At 51.9% G+C, this 25,026-nt stretch overlaps 2 protein-coding genes across 7 annotated transcripts in view; one reads left to right on the forward strand and one right to left on the reverse strand.

The window, feature by feature from the left end:
• Positions 1–1,173: 1,173 nt before the first annotated feature.
• DENND2D (DENN domain containing 2D) lies at positions 1,174–15,311 on the forward strand. The gene is made up of 12 exons (XM_075174434.1): positions 1,174–1,283; positions 4,877–5,061; positions 5,618–5,730; positions 5,829–5,898; positions 7,010–7,087; positions 7,182–7,322; positions 9,219–9,367; positions 9,525–9,702; positions 10,213–10,254; positions 10,594–10,684; positions 11,123–11,362; positions 12,528–15,311. The coding sequence occupies exons 1-12, from the start codon at positions 1,229–1,231 to the stop codon at positions 12,587–12,589; spliced, it is 1,404 nt and encodes a 467-aa protein (XP_075030535.1). The 5' UTR covers positions 1,174–1,228; the 3' UTR covers positions 12,590–15,311.
• Positions 15,312–18,745: 3,434 nt separating this feature from the next.
• CEPT1 (choline/ethanolamine phosphotransferase 1) overlaps positions 18,746–25,026 on the reverse strand; it is a 31,467-nt gene continuing 25,186 nt past the window's right edge. For 4 of the 6 annotated variants that reach the window (XM_075174432.1, XM_075174428.1, XM_075174427.1 and 1 more), the window contains 4 exons: positions 22,720–22,851; positions 21,680–21,838; positions 20,320–20,445; positions 18,746–19,555 (listed from right to left, as the gene is read on the reverse strand). In XM_075174432.1, coding sequence (XP_075030533.1) covers positions 19,436–19,555; positions 20,320–20,445; positions 21,680–21,838; positions 22,720–22,851 — 537 coding nt within the window. In that variant the 3' untranslated portion in view covers positions 18,746–19,435. The remainder of the gene's footprint in view (positions 19,556–20,319; positions 20,446–21,679; positions 21,839–22,719; positions 22,852–25,026) is intronic. The other 2 variants (XM_075174431.1, XM_075174430.1) reach the window with 1 other exon arrangement.

Below are 25,026 nucleotides of genomic sequence, written 5' to 3' on the forward strand. Positions count from 1 at the left end.
CTGCTCTCCCTTCCTGTAACGAAGACGGATGGCAACCGGCCTCAAGCCCGAGAGAGTTGGCCGAGGCGCCTCTGAGTCACTCTGAGAGGGGGAATAAATCTCTGCGCGATGGAGAAACGCCAGCCCGAGGGAAAGCACAACCCGGCTGGCATTCCCAAGCGGAGCCAGGACAAGCTCACAGCCGATGGCCGTGGAAATGAAGGCATGGTGGCATCGTCAGGGTGGCTCGGCTGTCCCCCTGTCACGCTGCAGAGCGGGAGACCCCAAAGCCTCTGTCCCCTGGAGGGGACAGTTCAGCGTCACCCCCGGTGCTGTGCTGGGCACCGCCCCTGGCACCAGGGAGAAAAGGGCTTGGAGGTGCCAGGGAGGCCAGAGCAGGGCTCGGGCAGGGATACTGGAGGTTTGGGGCAGGGCGCTTTGTCCCCTGTGGTGTAGGGCAAAGCCACCCCTTGTCCCCGGGGTCCCTGCCCCGTTTCCCACCCTACTGAGTGGGGGTGCCGGGCTGCCTCTATCCCCGGTGCGCCCAGCTCCCCCTCTGCCCAGGGGTGCCCCTATGCCCGTCTCCCCGGGCAGCTCCCCCCTACCCAGGCTGTGCCCGGCTCCCCACCGGGATGCCCGGCCTCGGGCACTGGGACGCACCCCCGCTCAGCTCCCCCCCTTGCCCGATGCTCCCGGGACCCCCGTGTCCAGGTTCCTCCCGGGACCCCTGTGCCCGGTGCTCCTGGCTCCCCCGTGCCCGGTGCTCCCGGGACACCCATGCCCGGTTCTCTCGGCTCCCCCGTCACCAGCTCCTCCTGGCATCCTCGTACCCAGGGGTGCTCCTGGCTCCCCCATACCCGGTGCCCCCGGGACCGCCGTGCCCGGGTGCTCCCAGTGCCCGGTGCTCCCGGTATCTCCGTGCCCGGTGCTCCCGGCTCTTCTGCAACCAGGTGCTCCCGGCTCCCCCCTTCCCGATGCTCCCGGCACCCCCATGCCCGGTTCTTCCGGCTCCCCGCGCCCGACGCTCCCGGTCCCCCCGTGCCCAGGTGCCCCCGCTCCCGGGGCGGGCTCCCGGTGCCCCGGCCGGTGCCAGGTGCGGCCCGGCCGCCCCCGCTCCTCCTCTCCTCTCCGCCCCGTCCCGTCCCTCCTCCCCCGGGAAAGCGAAAGCGCGGCGGGCGGAAGCCGAGCCCTCCCCGCCGGGCCGCGCCGCGCCGCACCGGGGCCGCACCGGGACCGCACCGGGGCCGCCATGGCTTCCATCGGCAACTTCTTCCGACGGAGCCTGCGGCGCCCCGGCCGCAGAGGTGAGGGTCGGGAGGGGACGCCGGGGAGCACAGCCCCGCGACGGGCTCCGGGACGTGCCGGCGTCGGTGCCGGTGCCGGGACCGGGACCGATGCTGGTGCCGGGACCGGTGCCGGTGCCAGCCCCGGGGCCGCGGCTGCGGGAGCCGACGGCCGGCGGAGCGGGGACTTTCCCGGGCAGCGCAGCGCGGCCACGCCGGGTGGCACCGCCGGTACGGGGACCGGCACCGGCTCCGTCCCCTCCAGCCCGGCCCGTACGCGCCCACCCTGCGGAGCCCCGCTCGGGCCGACTGCCCCCGGGGCTCACCGCATCTCCCGGGTCTTGCTCCATCCTCAGGGGTTTGACCCAGCCCCCGGTACTGCACCCCATCGCCCAGGAGCACACCCCATCCCCTGGGGGTTCAGCCCATCCCGGGAGCTGCACCCCACCCCCAGGGAGCCTGCCCCGTCCCAAATGAGTTTACCCCATCCCCTGGGGGGGTTTTCCACACCCACCCCCCCCGGGGGTTTACCCCATCCCAGGGGCAGCCCCACAGGCTCCCTATTACCACATCCCCAAAAGCTTTCCCAGCCCTTTGCCCTCCCAACGCAGGGCACACCGGAGCGTGGCATCGCGGGCATCCGCGGGGGCACGGTGCCCCCGAGGCAGGTCAGCGTTGTGGAGCCTTTAGAGGACGGTGCAGAAATCGGTCTTTTGGGATTTGTAAGCTTTTCCGAGATACAGGATGGATCGTCGGGGTTTTTTGGCCTGCCGTATCTCAAGCCACAGCAGAGCAGGGGCAACCTGTGGATTTGGGGGGCTCATTCCAAGCCCCCCGCTCAGGTCTGTTTTGGGCTGGCTGGTTCTTGCTCTGGGTGCGATACAGGTTTTTCCGAGTTCAGCAGAAAAGGTTCGATAAAGCAAAAGCCATTTCCTCTCTGCTGGGGCAGGTGGGCAAGCTGCACAGCGCGGGAAGCAGAGCTCCCCCAGCTCCCCCGCAAACAATCGTGCCAGGTCGGGAGATTTGGGCACGCTGCAGCCCGGGAGTTTTCCGGGAGGAAAGAAACAGGTTGTGCCACATGGCAGCGTGGCTCTGAGCACAGCCCTCGGCTGATAAGAAAACCCTGCTCTGCTCGGGGAAGCTGGTTGTGCAGCAAAAAGTCTTTTAATGTCAGCGGCCCCGGTGCCGTTTCCGCGTGGGCCAGGGCGCGCCGCGGCAGCCTTTGCCCTCTCCGTGCCCGGCGGAGGGAGGGGTGAAAATCCACAGCAGTGGCAGCCGCTTTCCATCCAGGAGCTGTGTGAGCCCCCCTGGCCGCCTGCCTCATTCCCCTCCTCGCAGGGGATGCTCCGGCTGCTGGGGCGCTGTGGGGTGGTCCCCAAGTCTTCCTCACTTGGGCTACGGGAGAGTCGTTGGCCAAAGCTCTTGTGACAGTGGCTTGTGTCCCCGGACACAAGAGGGACTGTGAATCCTGCCAGTTTTGGGGAGTGCTGGGACCTCTGGTGCCACATTAAACCTGTCCAACACGGCACGATGGTGCATGGCCCTGTACATCCCCGGAGCTCGTCTTCCAGCCCAGGCATGGAGTATTATGGTCCCGGAGGGATTTAGGCTCTGCCAGCGAGGTCTTTGCAACCAGACCTGGTGCAGGGGAGCGCTGCTGGGTGACGCTGCGCTTTCGGCAGGGCTCGCTGTGCCGGGTCACGCTTTGGGCAGGCGCGTGGGTCCTCTGCGAGAGGCAGACCTGCAGCCCGGCACGACCAGCCTCGCCGGAGCGGCGGGTTTTACTCGGCTGTTTGAAAATGCCATGGACATGATGCAAATCCAGCCCTTGCTTGAGAGCACATCTCGTGTTCTCTGAAATGCAGGATGGGACTGGATAGGCAGGATTTAACTGGACTTTCACCTTACCCTGGCAATCTGCGATGGGAAAACAACTGACACCGGCATCTGGCGAGGATGGGGGATGCCAGCAGCTCTCCCCGCTGCACAGCCTCGTTCCCTGGGGTCCCCCCAGCAACAACCTCCTGCCCTGGCCCCGTAGGTGAGATTGGACTGCTGAAGCCATTGCTGGAGCATCCCGAGCAGGAGCAGGAGAAGCAAAGCTCATCTTGTCGACCTTTTTTCCCTGGCTTGGAGCACCTTGCTGTGCTGTCACATGGGTGATCCCCACCGAGGACAAACCAGAGGTGTCTGCAGCCGGGTCTGGTCCTTGGGATGCTCCTGGGCTTCCCCCTGCTGCGAAAGGACCTCTTTGGGATGAATTTCACCCTGCCAAGAGGAAGGACTTTGCATGTGGAGGTGGAGCGGCCTCGGGGTGCACGCGGGGGCGGCTTCGCGCATCTCCCCGCCCCGAGCTGGGAAAGGCGTTTCTGGTCCGTGGGAAGGGACATCGCGTGATGGGACGGAGTGTCACCGCCTTGGATGAGCTTTCGGCTCCCGATGACCTGGAACGAAGGCTGGAAGGGTGTTTCCAGACTAAAGGAGGTGGCTACGGAGCTGGGGGGATACGCGGGGTGTCCACCAGCACTGCTTTTGGAGGAGGATGTTGCGCACGAGGGAGAGGGATGATGAGAGCAGCCGGCCACGGCCGTGTCCTGCCCTGCCAGGCTGTGGCACAACCGAAAGAGGCCAGGGCCAAACTCCAGGATGCAGGGAGAAATTTCATCCAACCACGCATTTATTTTCCTGCCTATTATTCCTAGGAGCAGCTCGAGCATTTCTGTTCCAGCTCCCGCCGTAATCAGAGCCAAGACCAAGCCCGGGACAGTTTCAGTGCCAGGGATTTAGAGTCGCAAGCGGCTGCTGGGAGAGGGAAGAGCTGTGGCATGGCCTGGCTGCAGCCTCCTGCTGGCATTTAACTCCTCTCCTTCCCAGCCCTCGGATCTCGCTGCCCCACCATGATCATCCCAGGGCCCTTGGAGATGTCGGCTTGGGCTCTTTTCACTCTTATTTCTAGTTTTTCGGGTTGTGACAGCTGCCGCTCCCCAGCTGCCCTCCCCAACCAGCCGAACGAGAAATGGGATGTAATCTCAGGGAATTGCTTTGCTTTGGGAGCTGTGGTTGAGAGAAAACCCTCGAGTATCTCATTTGCAATCAGCAGTTCCCAGGACTGAGGACATCTGGCAGGGAGAGGTTGGGATTCATCTTGTTGGAGCCTTTTGGAGGTGCTTGAACAAGATCCGTGCTGTTTGTTTGCTGGTTTTTTCCCCTAAGGGAATAAAATTAACTGCTATAAAAGCATTCCCACACCTTCCCGCAGATGCTTTCTGCAGAGACCGTCTGCTCTGCGCCATCCCACGTGCCGGCGTCGCTCTGGGCGTCCCTCTGCCCTCCCTGGGATGGGGCAAAGGAGGGCTGGGGCTGTCTGACGGCGCTTTGATTTTCTCCAAAAGACTCGTAAAACCCATTTCTCTTTCCTTCCCGTGTCCTGTGCCCGCATGTCCCCAGCTGTTCACTGTCAGGGACAAAAACACCCCGTGCACCAGGTCCCGGTTCCCTCCAGCCGCTTTGGCTGGTTCGCGTGTAGCTCTGCATCTCCTCTCCTGCCGTCAGGACACTCCTGGCCTTTCATTTCACTCTACTCTGTTTTTTGGGGGTTATTTTTTTGGCTACAGAAGGAAAAGAGGAGGCTTCTGCTGCAGAAAACAACCCCTCGCGGGTGCCGCAGGGGAAAGCAGGAGAGCGGAGCTCCATCCTCTATTCTGCTGGACAGTTTTTCTTTGAGTACCTGGTGGTGGTGTCGCTGAAGAAGATGTCAGACGGACGTTACGAACCCAAGATAACCTACCAGTTCCCAAAGGTATTTAGTCCTGTGTTTCCAGGAAGATGAGTTTTCCGAATTTAGAGGAAAAGAAGATGTTGCTCCTTCCCTGTCACTAGAGCCAGGGGAGGAGAACAGAAAAATACCCCAAGCCCTGGAGTCCCAGACCCAAAGCCCAGGGCTTTGCCTGCCGTGGGTTGGGGTCGCTGGGACCGTCTGTCCCTCCCTGTGGTCCAAGCCCCGGGCCACAAACCCCAGGAGGAAAATCCCGGGGTGCTCCCTGGTCTCCTGTCCCAAAAGGGGAGACCATGGCATCAAAATCACATCCTGGGGAGGTGACACCCGGGGAGAGCCCCTGTTTGCAGAGACACCCCCTCTGCTTTGCTCCACTATCAATAGGGTAAAAGAGTCAAAAATTGGATTTTTGGGCAATTCTTGTTCAGGGATGTGCAGGGACCCTCTGCCTCGGTCTGAGCCGGGGGGTGCTTTGGGAGACTGCCCTTCCCATCCCATCCCACCCCACCTCATCCCCAGCTGAGCCCTGGGGCTGTGGGCACCCTCCCTCACCCTGACTCTTGGTATCGCTTCGTTCCAGCGCGAGAACTTGCTGAAGGGCCAGAAGGAGGAGGAGGAACGTCTCTTGCAAGCCATCCCCCTCTTTTGCTTCCCCGATGGCAACAACTGGGCCCCTGTCACTGAGTTCACCAGGTACCTGCCCCGCTGCGGGGTCTCAGCTGTGGTTCCCCACCCTGTGCTGTCGTACCCCTGAGGGCCGACCCGTCCCCATGCGTTGTCTCTCCTTGCAGTGAAACCTTTTCTTTCGTCCTGACCAACGTGGACGGCAGCAGGAAGATCGGCTACTGCAGGCGGCTGCTGGTGAGCATCCCACCGCCCGTACACCCATCGCTGGGTCGGTGGTGGCCATGCCACCCCATCCCCATGGTGGGACACAATCCCTTCTGCCATGTCCAAAGTGCAACTCTTGGGGACGTGCCTTAGAAAGCCACTTGCCTTGACAAAGATGATCACAAGCAGCAAGGGGGTGGCCAAAGGGATTTTTTGGGAAATTTCTTCTCCTGGGGCATCAGTTGGATGCTGGATGGAGGAAAGCAGCATTTGCTGTAGCCCAGGGCTGGCCTGAAATGCAACCAGGAGATGCGATGGTTGGGAGGTGCCGTTCCCCGTACCGGGGGGTCGCTGCCTCCCCACCGATCTCCCGCAGCTTCCCTGGCTCCTTTCCCTTGACCGGTCAGGACGGCTGCAAATCCCCCGCGGGATCAGGATGAGGATGCACGTGTGCCCATCCAGATGCCAAGGAGCCAGGTCTCCTCAGCCCCAGCCCCAAAAATTGCTTCTGAGCAGTGGCTGCCTTTCTCAGCTCATGGATGTGGCCAGCTCGGGGGCTGCAAGGCGCGGTGGAGGTCTTCCTTGTGATTTACGCACAGCCTGCTTAAATGGGGACATAAAGCCACGGGGCCGTACGCCACAGCTCGGTGACTTGCTGGATCCCATCACCTTCATTCCCTGGCAAACCTGCCCACTTCTGCATCCAGGGCTGGGCGCTGGCTGTTTGAACTGAAAGCGCGGAGGGCAAACAGACCCAGGATAATCCAGTTGGAAAGGGAAAAACAGCCTGGGCACTCATCCCGTCCCTGTTTCAGGGGCAGGATTAGCCCCGAGGATGGTGGGGCAGGAGGTCTCAGAGGACACGTGTCTGGGGGCGAGGAAAGTTTGGGAGTATGGCAGAGGGCTTTGCACCAAAATGAGCAGTTTTGGCATCTGGATTGCCTTCTCCAGGTCCTGGGCACCCTCTGCTTTTACAGCATCAACTGCGTCCTTGGCCTGAGCCCCAGCTCTGAAAATCCCCCAGTGGGTGATTGGGCATCTTGGGGGGGATAAGTGGAGCCAGGGGGGATCTCTGGGGAGAGCGGGGAGCCAGTGCAGTGGGGCTGGGAGATGCTCAAACCCTTTTCCCATCCTCTTCCAGCCATCTGGCCGCGGTGTCCGCCTCCCCGAGGTCTTCTGCATCATCAGCTGCCTGGGCTGCTTCGGGCTCTTCTCCAAGGTAGGGATGTGGTGGCTCCGTCTGGGATGGTGGTGGCCCAGGTAGCCACTCCGTTGCCTGCTGGGGTTTCACAGCTCACTTTTTTCTCCCCCAGATCCTGGATGAGGTGGAGAAGAGGCGCCAGATCTCCATGGCGGTGATTTACCCCTTCATGCAGGGCCTTCGGGAATCGCCCTTCCCAGCTCCAGGGAAAACCGTCACCATTAAAAGCTTCATCCCTGAGTCAGGCACGGAGGTTGGTGGGGGTCTCAGGGGCTCAGTGGCACCTCCTGGACTGCTCCAACATGGGAAGCCCAGGCTATCTCCAGGAGCATCCTCCACACCTGCAGCACCCGTGGGTGCTCGCTGGAGCAGTGGATGGTGGGTTGGGCTGCCAGGGGCCTCGTGCCCTGGGAATATGGATGCCACCTCCCTCCTGGTCCAGGAGGAGACCAGCAAGCAGTGAGGATGAGGATGGTGCTGCCCCATCTTTGCATCCTTGCAAAGCAGCATCTTTGCAGCTCCATCAGCCTCGAGCTGGAGCTGCCAGCCCAAAACCTCCCCGGACGCCGTTTCTTAACACGTCGGGGCTTGCACAGCCTTTACGTCAGAGCGGTGCGTCACGCCGGGGGCCGCGGAGCCGGCTTCACCCCGCTCGTGAGCTGGCGTTCGCGCCTCTGGGTGCGGCACGCGGGGCTGTTGGGGTGCGCAGTGGTGCTGGGGCCATCGTGGGGTGTTGCGGGCTGCAGCTTCCCCTCCGCACCGCGGTGCTCAGCTCTCAGCCTCGACGCCTGCCCCCGTTTAGCACCACGAGCAGGCGGCCGGCGTGGCGCAGGCGTGCGGCAAGCCTAGCCCTCACCTGTGGGAAGGAGATGCGATACAGGCACGGTGCCCACGGGGCTCGCCTCGCCCACGCACGGCCCGGGCTCGCACAGGCAGAGCCTTTTCTTTTGCTTTTTCTTTCTCTTGTGGCAAAGCTGGGGTGGAAAAAGGAGGAGGATCTGCCTTGGCACCGGGCAAAATAACCTCAGTGCTGAGCATCCCAGGGATGCGTCCTCCCAGGGTGGGTCTGAGAGCAAGATCCCTCCTCTCTAGTGTAATTTAGTTGCTGGCTATCAAATTGCAAGAGATTTCTTCATCCAGGAAGGCTTGTGCAAGGGCTTTGCAGGTTGCTCAACGCTCTGGCCGCAGGCCAGGCTGCCGGGAGCGCGGCTGGGGGTGACGGGAGGGAGGATTTGCGACGAGGACATTCTTCGAAAGAGCTGCGCTTTGGGGCTCTGCGCAGGGGCTGGAGCAAGTCAAAGAGATCAGTGAGAAAACAGGGAAAGGGGTGAAAAATCAATCCTGGGTATTGCATGAGCTGGGAGCTGGGGATCGTGCAGGATTTGTGCTGGAAAGGGGCTGTGGAGCCCAGCCAAGCCCTATGCTGCTGGCTGGGAAGATGCTGCTTTGCTGGAAAGGTGGCTTGGCACATGGAGGAAGGGGATGTCCCCCCCTGTAAAGCTGGGGAGAGGGGCCAGGGCTGTGTCATGAGCCGCACAGCCCTGTCAACCCTTCGGCAGTCGCCGTCTTGGGGCTGCCCGCAGCAGGGCAGAGGTATCGACCGGGTTTGGGAGACTCTTGTCCGGGGCAAGGCCAGCAGAATAGACAGACCACCTGCAAATATCCATTAGATAATTCATTTTTGGGCCATCCTAGCTAGGATGAGGCGAGCTGGCCCTCCCAGGGAGTCTTTTGAGGAAGTTTTTGTGGTTTTTATAGTAAAAGTCATGCCCTCATCCCTTCTTCCTTTCCTGGAAGCTGCTGCTCACAGACGCGCTGTCGGACACCGAGGTGGGAGCACATCCCTGCCCGTCTCCTACCAGGGACTTTGAGCACTGCAGAAAAGAGGCATTTTGGTTAAAAATCCAGTGCCCCAATAAATAAACCCCCCAACGCACATCGCCGCTGGTTTCTCCTGCATCCTCAGCACTGCACAGCCCAAATCTCCAGGCAGGACAGGATGATGTTTGTCCCTTGCAGAGGGATGTGATGCAGATGCTGCAAACTCTGGATCATTAATTGCTCCCAAATCACCTTCTCAGGGGGTCAGGGTGGCGCAGGGGGAGCATTGCACCTCCTAAGCCAGGGTTTGGTGGCTCTCCCTTGGCAGCTCATCGAGCTCACGCGGCCCGTGGACGCCCACCTGGAGCACGTGGAGTTTCAGGCTCTGCTCCAGCGGCTCAGCCCCCCCCTCATCCTGCACATCTTCGCCTCCGCCGTGTTGGAGCGACGGCTCATTTTCCTGGCAGAGGAGCTGAGGTGAGTCCTGATCTGTTTATTTAAAAATAAAACAAACAAAAAAAAAAACCCTTGAAGGAGGGCAGGACACAGCTGAGCTCAGGGTGGGATGTTCCCTCCGAGCAGTGAAATCCTCTTTCCTCACGCAATGCCACCACGATGGCTCCTTGTCCCGCAGCGTCCTGTCGCAGTGCATCCACGCGGTGGCTGCTCTCCTCTACCCCTTCACCTGGGCTCACACCTACATCCCCGTGGTCCCCGAGTGCCTGCTCGACACCGTCTGCTGCCCCACACCCTTCATGGTCGGCATCCAGATGCGGCACCTGGAGCGGGTCCTGGACCAGCCGATGGAGGAGGTATTTCATCCGGGCGGGGGAAAGCATCTGGATGGAGCCATCGGTTAGTCCGTGACCCTGGGTTTGGGTTAGCTCCGGGGCTGACGGCTCTGGTTGTGCCCTTTTCCCATCCAGGGAAGCTGGAGATTGGGGCTTCTTGCATGTCCCCTCCTGTTGGCGCCTGGGGCAACACCTCCACGTCCCCCTGGGTGCTGCTGGCCACCCCAGGACCCGCAGCCCTGACCCTGGGGGCTCAGGGAGCTGCTGTCGGCCAGGCTGGCTGCTGGCATCGCCCCAACCTTGCAGAAGCGAAGAAAGGCTGCGTGGGGACAAGCCACCAAGCCTGGGGCAAACACGGTCCCCGGGGGGATGCCCGGGTCCCCCTGCCCAGGTCCCTCCAGTACAGAGGGAGCGATCCTTCTCCTGCCGCCCTCGTGGGCTGCGGACACAGAGGTCTGATCGTAGAACGGGTGGGAGGAAGCCTGGCTGCCTTGGTAGGGCTCAACCTGGTGGCTCTCTGCTCTCTTTCAGGCTCTGATAGTTGACCTCTGCGAAGGGAAGATCCTTCGGGCGGTAGGTCCCCCCGTGCAGGGCGTGGGGGTGGGCTCGCCTGGCCTGGGTAGCCCTGGGAAGGGCCCCTTTCCACCCTCGGTCCCAGCTTTCCCACTTTGAGGGCAGAGACATCTCGGTGTCGCCCATGCAGGGATAACGTCCCACGAAGGGACGTCTCCATCTGCTGCATCTCTCTTGTCGTGAGCCGGAGCAGCAGGGTCCACGTGTTGGGCATCCCACTCCCAGCATCACTGCAGCACCCTGCAATGACAATTAATTAACGAGCTCTGCAGAAAAGCCCCACTGATGGGCTGCACTAACCGCGGCCATCTGAGCCGGGTTCCCACCGTTGCCTTCCAGGTCGGCGATGAGGAGGAGATCTTGCCCATCAAGCTGCAGAATGAGATGCTGACGTCTCTGAACAGGCACAACAACAACAACAACGTACACAGTAAGGGCGTCTCTTTATATACAGTAAAACGGATGCAAACTGCCTTGCCAGAGCCCTCAGTGAAACGGTTTTCCTAAAGAGACCTGGCCTGGGATGTTTCTGCCCCAATTTGCAATAAAATGCAGCCACAGGAGAGAAATCCCTTGGCCTTTCCTCTGTCCTGCGAAACATGAGAGCAGGAACAATTAATTCTGCTGAAAAAAATGAGGTTTTGCCAATATTTGGCGCACAAAGATGCCGCCACCCTGGAAAGCAAACACAGCCAGTGCTCCCTCCGCAAAATTAGTCTGATCTTGGTTTACTGGCAGAGGGAGGTTTTAAGCAAATAATTTCTCAGGATGCAAACAGAGACTGCGAACTGGCCAGGTTAAAATAGGTCCGTCCTTTCTATGTCCAGAGGTCCCATCCCCACCTCTCGTGCTCCGTGTCCTCTTCCAGCATCCGAGCAGGTGAATGCCCTTGTCTCTGAAGCCTTCGTGCAGTTCTTCGTCCGAATGGTTGGCCACTACGCTTCGCACATCAAGTGGAGTAAAAACGGCTCGGGCACCTTCCAGGAGCGAGCCTTCTGCAAAGCCATCGCCTCCAAGACCAACCGCAAGTTTGTGAAGAAGTTTGTGAAGACTAACATGTTTTCCCTATTTATTGAGGAAGCTGAAAAGAGCAGGATTCCACATGAAGGTAAACGGCCCCGTTTCTCCTTCCCTCTCCGGTTGGGTGAGCTCTGCGAAGTCCTGGGCTATTTGGTTAAGGGAAAGAGATGCCCCGTGCCCGGAGAGGGATGCAGCTCGAGGCTGAGGATGCTCAGGGGAGCAAGTAGCACCCATTTGCTCTCAACAGCTGCATTTCTCTGTCCCCATCAAGCGATCAAAAAAAATCCCTGGGCTCATTTTAGATCTTGTCACTCGACTGGGGACGGGGCAGGCTTACTGAGAACTCAGTCTTTAGGCAAACGTGCCAGTAGCAGCGCAAACGTTTGGCTTGGATGCAGGCAGCAGCTGGGAGCTAGCTCCTGGCTGCGCTGCCTGCGAGCCCTGACTCATCCCTGCCAGCGGCTCCGGCGCGGACCCGCGGCGGCTGGGTTGGTCCTTTCCCCTTCCAGGGGATTTACAGAGCACTGGGCAGAGCTGAGCCTCCTCCCAGCCCGGGATGAGGACAAACAGGGGTGATGGAGGCTGAGAAAACCACCCAGAACATCTCCGGTGGCCAGAGACACCCTGGCCCGGGACTCGCCATCCCCGAGGTCTTGCTGCGCTCAGAGAGAGTGCAAGAGGGTGCAGTCGTCGCGCTCCATCAGCGACCGCTGTGTCGGAGCAAAGCAAACCTCCCCTCGGACGTGCCACGTGGCGGCGAGCGGCAGATGGTGCCCGTGGTGGGTCCCTCTCCGGCCCATCCGCAGCCTGCCCGGGGGGCTCGGGGCCCGGCGCTACCTCGGTTGCTGCTTTTTCTGCCCTTTTAGGTCAGACTTTATAAGGCAGGCATGGACCTAGGAGTTGGGAGAGAGGGATGGCACAATCCCAGCTTTCTCGTTATATTCCCAGTCTACGTCACCTTTTTGGCTATTTGCATTCCCAGGGTCTCCCGCTTTCTCTCTTCCTTGCTGGTTGGAGAGGGAACACAAAAACTGAACAGGAGTGAAGGCGTGGGTTAAAAACTTACACTAACCCAGCATAATTAAGCCCATTTTGGGTAGGTGAGGGGGATGGCGGAGCTGCAACAACCCCGATGTCACCTGGGGGCAGCCGTCCATACCCCGGCAGGGTTTGGCTCCCAGGGTGCGTCGCAGTCCCGTATCCTCCCCAGCCCGGACGCTTGCATTCCACTAACGACCTTTTCTCATCCACAGCGTATTTCCAGCAGAAAATAACAGAGTACCACGAACAGAAGAAGCACCGAAGGAACTCCTGAAGTCCAGCCTGGGAACACAGGAGCAGGGCTGGGACCGAGCAGGTCCCCGCCAGCAGCACCAGCTGCGCAGACTCGACGCGTGCCCCGTCCAAGGGCAGAGCACGCTGGACTCTGCTGGATCTGTCCGCCGGTTCCTACCCATCTGTGACTCATGAGATGCGTGGGCAGCACCGAACACCAGTTTCTACCCTTTCTTTTTTTCCTCAGGGCATCATTGCACTGGAAAACTCTTCTGCACAGAGCTAGCAAGCAGACTGTGATTTCTTTTCCGACCTTGCTAGCAACAGGGACAAACTCAGAGTCAGAGTGCCCGGCCCGGCGCAGGGTCTTTGGCCCCATCAGGATTCACGCAGCGAGGGAGGGAAGTCAGGGAACTGGCTGCAGGACAACAAAGGTTGTAGAGTAATTGTTAGAGAAAAAAAAAAAGGGATGAGTAGGAAATAGGGTTATTTCTAATTAAAACAAACCTAGGTTTTGCAAATAAGTAACATCCTATTGAATACGTTCCTGAGGTTTCTATTATTAACAACTGTTTCACTTTATTTTCTATCAAGATATGCTTATTGTTAAATACGGGCAGGAACAGTCGCGGTGGTTTGTAGCGGTTTCCTCTGTAGCGGCTGTCTGCTTCGTTGGTACCACTTAGAGCCCAGTTTAGCTCTTTAAAGAAACAAAAATATTCTTTTCCAACAGGTTATTTATTTCTGCCATAAGCAAACTGTGAAGGCCACAGGGCTGTGTTTTGTAGTAGAGGGAAACGGCCGATCAACAGCTTTGGGTAGGGAGGAAGTATTTGTTAAATCCAGTAGTAAAACATGTCGACATCCTCCTCGTTTCTGGTTTTGATGCCAACTTCTTTTAAAACCTTGCAGTTCATTGAAGCACTGTCTCTGAAATGTGATGCCTGCAACAGATTTAAAGGTTCTCCCCCTTTCCTAATGCACTCATCCAGGGAATAAATATTGCAGCAGGGAAGGCTGGTGCTGGCTGCAGATCTGCCTGGTTCCTTCCCAGACAAACCAGGGCCAGACACTTCTCCCAGCAAGGGCTGGGGTCGAAGGCAGAGCTTCATCCTCCTCTCTGGGATGTTGTAGCCAAGCTGCCATATCACTTGGTACCCACCAGACATGGGCACAAATGCAGATGTTATCAAAAATATAATTTAATACAACTTTTGCAGTGGTATTGAATGCCATGGTGAGAGATTTTACATAAACACTAAAAAAATAAGCAGGCTGACTGCCAGACAGCTTTCGCTTTCAGAACTGTTGAACATCTAACGAAAACGAGACAGATGTAAAGGGCGTTTATTTGAGTAACTATTTGTGCAGACATGCACAAATGTAATGACAGAAACAAAGCTGGGCAGAGGGTACAAACTGAACAGCAATGAATTCTCTAGCTCCACTGAAAGAAAATTGTTGATTTTTGTTCAGCCCCCATGTGTGTTTAAAGGGGGGGAACAAGAACTATTTGTTAGAAAAAAATGGGATTTTTGGCACTGTGGGCTCCACAAGTTCCCCCTCATGGGTAGAGAGTGTTACAGGTTTAACTACAGAAAATTAAAGGTTAGTGGTCTTTTTCTGTGTGTTTTTCATTTAAAAAAGTTCACCTGCCAGCAGAAAATCGTGTGCGTGGAACATCAAGAATTGTCCCTTTTGAAAAGGCTCCTTGACTCCCCCTTCTCCTGCTTGTTCATTACCATTTTGAGAAGATGCTGACCTTTTTGCTTGTGAAGCATAACACCGTCTCATTGAGAAAAATGGGAAGTGGTCCTTGCTTTGGCAGTAGCTCTTTAGAAAAGAAAAACTAGAAATCACATAAGGGACTGGATTGTGTGGTTGCTTAATTCCTGCCAGAGAAAAATGTAAAAGAAGGTTATTCCTTAGCTGCTGAAAACAGATACACAAAAACCTGATCCTTAAATTTAAAAAAAAATGTTGTTCAAATGTAGCCAGTGCTACAGATGTCAGCAAGGGTTAACTACAGCGAGTTAGAAGGGTTGGTGCTACCTTGCATGACTGCTGATCAAAGAATAGGTTGAAATACGATGTTAAGTTACTTAAAGGACTTTTCCTTTTAGCACTGTTACGGAAAGAGGGACCTAGATCCATTCCCAGTGACCAGCCCAGAAAAGCATCCTTTGGGAAGCGCATCAGCTCTTAGCTCAGCTTCTCCGTTGGCTACCGGAAGATAAAAAGAACAGGTACAGAGTACCAGGAGCAACCAGGTACTCTTCTGGCACTAACTTCTCTCCCCACCATCCAGCAGCGGCTTCAGAGCTACAAGTAGTGGCTGAAGATGCTGGAAAGAAAGAAAACAAGCCCAGGGGCATAATCTACCCCCGGACCCCCAAATCTCCCCCCACACTCCTCTCACATCTTTTCCCTTTCAGTATGCTGCTACTCTTCCTGACGGCTCTGTCCTTGTTTCCTAAGCCTGGGTGACTGATGTCGTTCCTGACCAGCAAGTTTTAAGGGTGTCTTGAATTGGGTTGGCCTGAACATTGAAAAGCAGCTTGATATTATCATGCTTGCTCACTCACCTGACTGGTGCAGTCTGGCAAGAGCTTTGATGCCCTCCCTTTAACGCCCAGAGGGTGGACAGGCTGCATATTGTAAGAAGTATTCACATCCCTATGATCAATCAAGATCGGTGAAGAAAGACAACACCATGCCGAAAGGGCAGATGCTGAATAAAATATCCTATTTATTTCTTTGAACTCAGTCTGCGTCTCTTAAAGCACCTGCTTGTAGGTGGGGGCACTGCGTTTGCTGCTAGAGACACTGGGGTAAACTCAGCTGCTGTTTGCTCGGAGCGCGGACACATCCAGCTGGGCTCAGGTCACATTGCAGCGTATCAGCAAAACTTGCAGCATATCTTTAAATCCTTCTTCCTGCTCAAGATTTGTCTAACACTTGATCTAAGACTGCAACAGTAAATAAAACAGTGCCAAGAAACGTTTCCCTGAACTGGAAAGTGCTCATTTATTCTGCTAAATTGCTAACATAGTTCCCGGCATAGTATTAGCCAATTCGCACTTGTACAAGCGGCTCCCAGGCATGGTTTGGGAGTCAGCTCAGGAATCGCTCCTGATTTGCGGTTCAATTCCTGTTACGCAGCTGCCCTGCTTGGAAGATAAGTTTCATGTTATGGCACGTGTCACCCTCTGCCAGCTGGCCTCAGTGACAACAAATAGTCCTGGGCATATTTAACCCACCAGAGTCAGCGCCATCATTATTGCTAAGTGCTTTCAGGTTGCTCCAGAACAATAATAGACACAGCTCCTACCTCAGATGACTTCCCAGCTGGCTATAACCTCTGAAAACTGCTGCAGTCTTCACATCCCGCTTTCTGGAAACGATTAAACTTCTCTGCAACTCCATCCCAAACTCAAAGATGGGGCACAGCAGCACTGGATGTACCTGGTGCGTGCGGGGTAGGAAGGAAAGAAGAGAACAACACTAGTATGAAACCAAACTGACACTGTGAAACAGAAACAGGCCCTGAGGTATCCTGACCTGTCTCTTCGCTGTGTTAAACTCCTTGCCAAAGCAAGGGAATTCCTTTACCAGTTCTTAGAAGAGGAGGCAACACTCCAATCCCAAGTGGAAATTTTCAGCTTGCCTTTACAGTTCTAGGGCTTAACAGAGAACAGGTTGTATTTGTTCTGAAGGGAGTACGCTCAGACACAGGTGTTCCAGGAAGCTCAACAGGCTGCTGCTGCAGAAGCTCTTCCTTCTAAGTGTCTTCTGAATGCAACAGAAAGTGAAAAAGCATGTCACAAGATCAGGCTGAGCCCACAAAAATTCTGTTTTCCTTCTCAACTCCTTCAGCAGCCTCAGCTCTACAAGCATATCTAAGATAACCTATGACCACAAACAAAACAGTACTGTAAAGTACAAGTGCCAGGGGTAAAGTTCATTTCTTCCATTATTTATTACAGGCATTTATACAATACTTATATCCATATCAACACTTTATATGGCTTGGATTACCAGCAGTAACTATTCCTTGATAACACTGAAACTTTATCAGGATAGAAATGGGAATTTTTTCCTGGCTGGCGGAACACAGAGGGCATTCAAACCTCCAGGCAGCAAAAAGCTCAGGAAAAGGTGCCCTATTGCATTTCCTGGACATCCACAGGCTTTAGCTTAGACATGTTTTGTAAATGAAAGTTTGGTCCTAGACAACCCTTTAAAGACTGCAGTTCTTCACCAGTCTCAAATATCAGTGACAAATTATTTGGAGCAGCTTAAATCTTAAAACCCCGAAGACTCAGAGCATGATTCTCCTTGTTTGCATCTCTAGAAAACCAGTTACACTCTAGGGAGGGACTTTCCAAGCGACGGAGTTTTGCACCCACTTCATGCTGATGAAGAGAAACACATGGTTTGTGAAAGGGGAGACAGGCCCTCAGCACCTTAAAATCCTTCCAAGTCTTTTGCCTTGCGGACTTTGTCTTGCTCACCACTTGAAGGGCAGCAGCAGTGGCTGGACTATCTAGATCAAACCTTCACCCAGCTGAATACAGTTAAAACTAAATAAACTAGTTATCTAAATCCCAGTTGTATCTAAAACTGTGATACTATAGAGGCAGCTGCCACCTTACACACTGGAGATGCTCCCAGTATCAAGGCACTTGGACCACAACATTTCCAGGACACTTAAGAGCTGTGCCCCAGGTACGTGGTCAGGATGTGGGAACCAAACTCTCCCTCAGGCTTCAGCCTGGCAGGGACCCTTTGGGAGCCCCCAGGACAAACCCACAGGGCCAGGTCCCCCAAAGACCCCTCAACTGTGCTTGCCATAAAATAGCTGCGCACAAGCATGCAAATGCCTGGAAGTTCAAGGGCAAAAAGCGGGGAAGCCTACATAAATTTCTCCTTGTCCTGAAGACGTTCCTCCTTTCCCCGGTGCCCCAGTCCCAAGGCATGACCTCCAACTCACTTGTTGAAATGGTATTTTGGAAGGAACCAGAACTCTTCCAACCAGAGAAGAGACAAGACAGAGCACGTCCACGTGCTAAATGCTCGGCTGGAGAAGTCAGCACCTCAGTTCCACTTCCTGCAACATCTCAAAGAGGGCCAGCCCCAGTTCTTTCCTCGCAGAGACAAACACTTCAACAACTAAACTAGAGCCGTGCTCCTGTGTTCTCTCTCTAGCCCAAGCAGTCCCGTGTCTCTGCAAGGACACAACTTGGGAAGACCAACCTCTGTCCATGACAGCCTGACACCGGGTACTGTCCCAGGGAGGTGGAAGAAGGGGTTTAAAAGCTCTCTGCTCGCTGAAGGAACTGAATTTTCTCTCCACTTCCTGAGCACGTTTTTCTGATCGCTAGGGTATCACAGGAAATACATGTCACCACTTCCCGTGGCCAAGTGGGGTTTTGATTTACTGTTGTTGGGGGTTTTTTTGCCTTTTTTTTTTTTTTTTTAAAAAAAAAAGTGAGCTGTACTTAATTCCTTCAAATAATTCCTTCAAAGAAGAGACACATGCAGTTGTCTTCAGGTACTGCTGTGGCTCTAGGTTCCCAGCAGATAGAGGCATTTTCTTACCATCTTGAGTGAGATGCTTGATGGTCAGAGGGCTAGGACTTCTGCCACCAGGTTCCTAGCATTCCCCACCAATGGTTTCCCGAGCAGCTCCCTGATAGCCAAGGCAGATCCTGCTCTGGAGACCCTCCCTTTGCTCTGTACAGCAAGCCTAGGCACTTCGTTAGCCGTCTGAAGTCCTCCTCAATGCCAGGGGGGACATTGCAGCACTGTGCGATTAAACCCTCCATTAAATCTAACTTAGCCTTCCTGATGCAGTTCACCACATTTAAAACAACAACAACAACAAACCCACACAACACCACACCACATCCCAAACTTACTGCACTATGTAGCAGAGAAAGCTCTTCGAGATCCTGGAATGGCAACACTATACACATCAGAGCATTAGAAAACTGCTTTCTAAATAGCAGCCAGGATTCTGCTTCATAGGTCTATGTAGGACAGAGCAACACACACATCTGAAGACAACTGTTGCTCTCAGAATTCTTATTTATTAAGAGCAGAAAGGAAATTTTGCTGAAGTTTTATACATAAAAAAGTAAACAGTAAAATTTTCTTTTTATAGTCTTTCCACTGAAGAAAATTGAGAAATAAGTTGTCTTTTTAGATAATGTTTATTTAAAAAAATAAAATTAATTGACAAAGATACCACACTATTTTGCATGCCGGTCATCCCTTCTGCTTGCAGGACCCTGTTCAACGCATTATTCTTTAGCAAAAAACCGCTTTATCAGCAATGCATAAGCAAAACAACCACATCAGTCTGGACTCAAACCTTGACAGCTGCTTCAGCTACACAAGCTAGTGCGATATCTCTGTTTTTACCAGCTCAGGTCTTTAGTAAATAAATTTCAAGTGGACACTAAACAAGTATTTCACTAAGAGATGATGAAATATTAAAATTAAAAGCAAGTCGTATTGCAGCTGTAATTATACTACATTAGAAACTTCAGTTGTTGGGGATCCATTCACCATATATAGATTATTTTGTAATCAAGGTAATTACAAAGACAGAGCATTACTCCCTGCATGCTTTCCCGGGCTTTGAACCAACAGAGTTGACTACATGTAGAGTTGACTAGGGTGTACTTGGAATTCACTCTCTCAGGCAGGAGACTAGTTAAGGAGTGTTACTGATAACAAAGAATAAAAGTTATACAACATTAATTATTATAAATTACTTTGTTCTTATCTGCTTTTTGCCTTAGTCTCCTACATATCTTCACATCCGTTCATGTAGAAAACCAACTCTTTCTTCTTTCTCCTTATGGTGACTCCCCATTTACTAATGGTGATTAGAATGCGTGGAGGATGACTTGATTCGGAATACATGGATGTGCAGATGGGCAGCGATCTGATTGCACACACTGACACAGTATCGAAGCAAATCAAAGAGAGAAAAGATCTGCCAAAGGAAAAATATTACAGACATTTAGATCTAGGTTTTCATAGAGTGTAATACAAGAGCATAACATCACCGCACACTTCGGAATAAAAGCAGTAGGATCTTCTTTTCACGAACTAAATCTCCAACTCTGTAGGAATAATAGCTCAGTGAAGAAAGTTTCTAGGCATGCTGGGCTTTCTTCCAGCTTTGTAAGAATACAGACTCTTAATTCTAGAGTCAGAGAGGGGAAAACAGTTTAGTAGCTATACAGATACTGTGAAATGCCCCATTAACTCTGAATGGTGATAATCATACATAAAATATAAATTTTATTAAAAGGTTAACACTGCATTTTGGTAGATAACACTTGAGTGCTTGATAAGCACATATGAGTTTAACTTAAGTTAACCCATCCTAATGGGCGCTGTTAGTAATGACAGACGTACATGCTTTCAAGAGCTTAAGGCACAGCCATACTACACTTGCACTGCGCATAATGTGTTCCCTTGCTAATAAGACATCAACACAAATCTTCAAAATATTCTATTCTAAGCTTTGAATATTTGCTACATTGCTTTAAAACTGTTTAAACTATGCACCAAGCAAACCATGTTTACCTCTGTTTGCATGAGCTCTATTTAAAATCAACTCAGTAAAGTAGGCTCCCAGTCCCATCACCCTCTAGGCGAGTCAGCTAGGCTCAACCAACGCAAACAATACTTGTGAAAGAGCGCGCAAATGCTGGCAACGATTACCGACAGGCAAAGTGAGCCCATACTTACCAGGGCAATCCAGAGAACAATATATTCATCAATAAAGCTGTTAAAATACTGGTCCAGAAACAATAGTGCTGGGCCTATGAATGCTGTGTCATAAAAGTACATTTCGCTTTTGGTCATGTGTGCAACCTATGTTAAAAAAAAAAAAAGGAAGTTTAAGAAATAAACATATGCCAGCCAAGGCAGAGCGATTTCAGAATACACAAAGCCAGAAAAGTTACAGTTCAACCCACTTTACTGTAAGACATATCGAGTACTTAAGTAGCGGCAGCAATACTGTTTTAACCATGAAAGTCTACAGCTATATGAGATGCAAGGTTTGCAGAGAAGTATCTTTTCTTAGAAGAATGTAGCCAGAGGAAAAAACCTAACACATTTTCCAGGCCACAAACTTTTCCTCCCGCCAGAAACAAAACAGTAAAATGGAAGTAGACTGGTAAATTTTAAGGTTTAGTTGAGCCTGGAAATCAAAACTCACAGCTGCTACATCCTCAAAAATCAGAGACACTTCGTGTTTCTCTCACTCCACCAGTTTGTTCCCATCCCATAAGGATCACCACCTCTCTCTGGTTACGATTTGATGATTATGCCTTTTCGTGCCCACGTGTGACCTCCCCACCCTCCCTCACATGCACAGGGGCTGTCCTACACCACGTCCTCACTTCTACAGCACAACTGTTGATGGGACTGTGCAGTAAACTGGTCTTGGTAAGAAATAAACTTTTCTTCCATTGCAAGTTACGTCCAACACTGATCCAGTTCATGCGGCAACGCAACATATGCCCGCAGAACTGAGGCAGCAGTTGTTTAACCCCTCATTCACTCTCGATTCAACAGGGGCTCCTCTCCTGATAGCATTGCCATCTGTTCCCTGGTACAAACTTGTTAATATTTTAACCGCTATTTCTCTCCGATTGTTTAAGTTAAACCCTGAGCAACTGTTCCAAGCCTCAGCAGCTCTGTCACCCTCTCTCCCTCTCCCAAACTTTCCTCCCCCCTGCACCTGGATCCGAGGGGGGTTTCAGCCACCTCTGTTCCTGCCCAGCTCATCACCCATGTGCACAATTACACTGCAAAAATGTGAACAAACAGCTGGGAAAGGGGGAGAAACAGAACTCTGGCAACTCTAAGCTGTACTGGCACTGACTGTGTAACCATGGCATTAGCTTGAAGTTTACCACTCCCCTTTCAAACAGAAGAAAGGCTCCGCTGCACCTCCAAGCTACTGAAAATAAGTAAACCACAAGTATCACTTCATTACACAAACAGACACAAGTTAGTCAATGGAATAACCAGAGAACTTTAAAATCTACAAAAAGTTTTACTGCAGTAACAAGAAATTCGAAGGTTCTGGCACACTTACCACTAGTTTATTTGTTATCTTAGCAGATACAAAACCAAAAGTAAGTATATATAAGCAGGGATGCCTTTCAAAGAGCTGCACAGCAGATTTCTTGTAGATCACTGTAGCTAATGTAATCACTGACCCAATATGAAGAAAAGGTGAAAGGACGCTCGTTCCCTACAGTGAGATTAAAGTTAAAGCATTAGGTTAACAAAATGTGCACGTTGCAAAGAAACCTCAATAAGCCAAACATTCACGTGGTATGAAATGGATGGTTTCTAACTAAAATCACATTAAAAACATGTCTTTCTGATCATTGGTACTAACAGGAACAAAGTGTGGTGAAACTTCAGTGAGCATCAGCTGAGAATGTGGTTGAACCTTCCTTGTGCTGGGGGAGAAAATAAGGTTTTAGGCAGCAAGAAGTGCACAGCTCTGACACTTGTCACACAGGCAGTGGCTGACACTGTTAGCAAGTGACAGGAGACAATAATTCTATTGCTTTTTCTGTGCCAGCTAGAAAGCAACTAAAACAGCCTTCTAGGTAGCAACTAATTATTAGACTGGTAGAGAACTGCTTTTTGGAAAACTCCTGGGGTTCCAGAATCAATCATCATCTTCACTGAAACAGAAGGTACTTGTGCAGATACCTCCACCTGTACTTTTTCACTGGTAATAAAAATAATACAGACCTTTTAGAAGGATCAAAACCATAAACAAACCATGACCAACTTCCTTCTGAATGGAGTTTTGCATTGGACCTTTCTATGAACTCTTGGGGTGGAGGGGAGGGTGTATTTGTATAACCTGTTTTATAGGATCAATTCAAAAGCAAATATCAAAGTACCACGAGCACTTTTAATCACTCAAATTTTAACACTCTTGACTCCTAAAACTACTATTCTTACGCAGACAATATTAACTTGTTTTTCCCAAGTCAGCAAGGAACTGAAAGGAAAATATTTCACATGTGGGAGGTATTAACTTAAATAAAAACTAAAGGCATGGCTGAAAAGCCACAAAGTGCTAAAGAGTAACTAGCAGAACAGAGTACGTACTGCTATAGTGGATCCATTTTTGCCAACTCCACCTGTGAAGATCACACCAAAGTAGTTTGTACAAGAGAATATGGTTCCTGCGACAGTGCAGAGGGCCGGGAATATTTTCACCTGAATATTCAGTATTGGAATCTTAATGGAAGAGAGACAAGAAGTTAAAATATGCACAAGCAAACTAAAATTGGGTTTAATACTTCTAGTGCACTCAAACACTCCACTTTCCAACACCACGTTTGCTTTTCTTTCTCTGCTATACAGAGATTTAAATTTCTACAAGGCACAGAGAAATATGTATTTTTCCAATAATCCTTCCATCAAGCTTCCCTTAAAGCCAGACTTATCTTCAGTTACCTGAAAAGAGCCTTCAAAAGCAGAGAAGTGGACAGAAACCAAGAACTTGCTAGCTAAATCACCCAGCTATCACATGGAAGAGAAATGCATCAGTCATCTTTTCTCAAGCTGGTTGTAAAACTCACAGCTGCAGCCAAGATCAAACTGGGCAAAGCAAGAGCCATTGGAGCCCCTTAAGAAACTGGATACTACCTTATGGGAAAGACAAGGGAAGCAAACAGAGATCAGACAAGTCATCTCAGAGTCAGTGAGCCCAGGAGAGCAAGCGATGAGGTTGCTAAAGAAGTGAAAAATGAGTACAGGCAGCTTTGAAAGAAAGGCAGCAGTTTTCTTCATTTTTTTAACAGTAGTGTTTCAAGCAGAACAGGAGAAACTAGAAGTGAAAACAGAGTTCAAAATAAACCACAGCAAATATGTTCTGGAAGCAAGTGTTTAGAGAGAACTACCCAAAGCTTCCCAACTTTATCTATACAACTACAAAAAATCTTCACAGGCTCTTAATTCAGGAACTGCAGTCATAGCCCTCAACTGCATAAACACACTTGGTTCCCCAACAGCAAGGAGTCCAACTACATACAGAAGCCCAAATGAGGTCAAGTTGTTTCTATTTTTCTTCAATTACACTCTCAGTGTAGCTTTCAGCAGGTAAAGATCATTAGTTTTCTATCGCGTTCAATAACTTAATCTTTTCAGGGCACAATTAAGAGGCAGAGTCAGCTTTAACTCTTCATGCCTTGCTCTTAGGCAGCCTACAGATGAGCATCCAGACCACCTCTCCAAATCACTGCCTCGCAGGCTTCTGGCTGGCTGGCATAGTTTCATGACACTCAAACATATTTCTCCCTTGCTCAGGCTGCACTGTTAAGTCAAAAAATATTTTCTGAAAGATAGCACAGAAAGAATAATGACAAGTAAACAAACCATTGCCACAAACTGGAGTGCTAACTGTAATCATTCATTAATGTTACAAGGCATAAGCCTTCTGAAGGTCTCTCCTCAGTCTTACAAAGGAAGGTACCTGTGCTGCCCTCTGCTTCAGTAACTTTGGTATTTAAAGAATGGGGTGAATTTACTCTTCTACAGGAAGAAGACGACAATGGCAAGCTTTATACAGGAGTCAAGAGACATTAAGTTTGACATTTCCCAAAGACAAGGGGAGTTCATTGGGAAAAACACCCCATAAACTCCAAACTACTACCAACACATCTGAGAAGGATGCTCAGGAAAGGCAGGAAGATGAGACCACACTGTTATAACATCCAGTTTGGCTAGTTATGCTTTATTAACACTCTCCTTTTTGCGTCCACTGATAGCTGCATCGGTGATAGGTACTAGACTGCACTTATCTGGCAGCAATAATTAATGGGAAACAAAGCTGCGTACAGAAATTTGGCAGAGGACAGTCAAAGGAGAGGTATAAAAAGGCACCACCTGCTAAATTGCTCTGCATACAGAACAGAAGCAGCAAGGCCAAAAGTTGGAAGCAGCAAAGGCAAGCAAATAGCATGGAGGAAAAAAAAAAAAATCTGAGTAAAGGGAGAGAGGGAGTTGTACTCAGAAATCTTCCTACAAAATGGCATTGCAGCCCCTGACTTCTTAAATAAGAGGACACTACAAGGCAAGCCACAAGACTTCCTTGTCTGGTATTCCATATATCACTACAGTCCATACAATTCTTCTGACCTGGCTGGTAATCGCATGGGTTTCACCAGAAGTCAGAGGCACGCAGAACTTCACAAGACTTCTCAGCAATGCAGAGAATTATTGCAAGCCAAATCTTTTGCAGGTAAATTATGTTCTCTGTTAAACCCTTTGATGTTGATTACAAGAGAAAGGCTACACTGCACAGAAAGCTTCTGAATACAGATACATCCTGGTAAAGGGAGCATTCCAAATTTTGTCTAGGAAAAAAACATGCACATGCACATTAATAAAAACAAGTGGCAGCAGGCAAAG

Source organism: Calonectris borealis, chromosome 26 (assembly GCF_964195595.1).
Source record: "Calonectris borealis chromosome 26, bCalBor7.hap1.2, whole genome shotgun sequence".
NCBI lineage: Eukaryota > Metazoa > Chordata > Aves > Procellariiformes > Procellariidae > Calonectris > Calonectris borealis.

What these genes read in the sequence shown, in the direction of transcription:
- DENND2D (XM_075174434.1), top strand. Translation starts at nt 1,229, where the DNA reads ATGGCTTCCATCGGCAACTTCTTCCGACGGAGCCTGCGGCGCCCCGGC. An exon ending in TGGACCAGCCGATGGAGGAG is followed by an intron (nt 9,703 to 10,212) that starts GTATTTCATCCG and finishes GCTCTCTTTCAG; the next exon opens with GCTCTGATAGTTGACCTCTG. An exon ending in CAACAACAACAACGTACACA is followed by an intron (nt 10,685 to 11,122) that starts GTAAGGGCGTCT and finishes GTCCTCTTCCAG; the next exon opens with CATCCGAGCAGGTGAATGCC.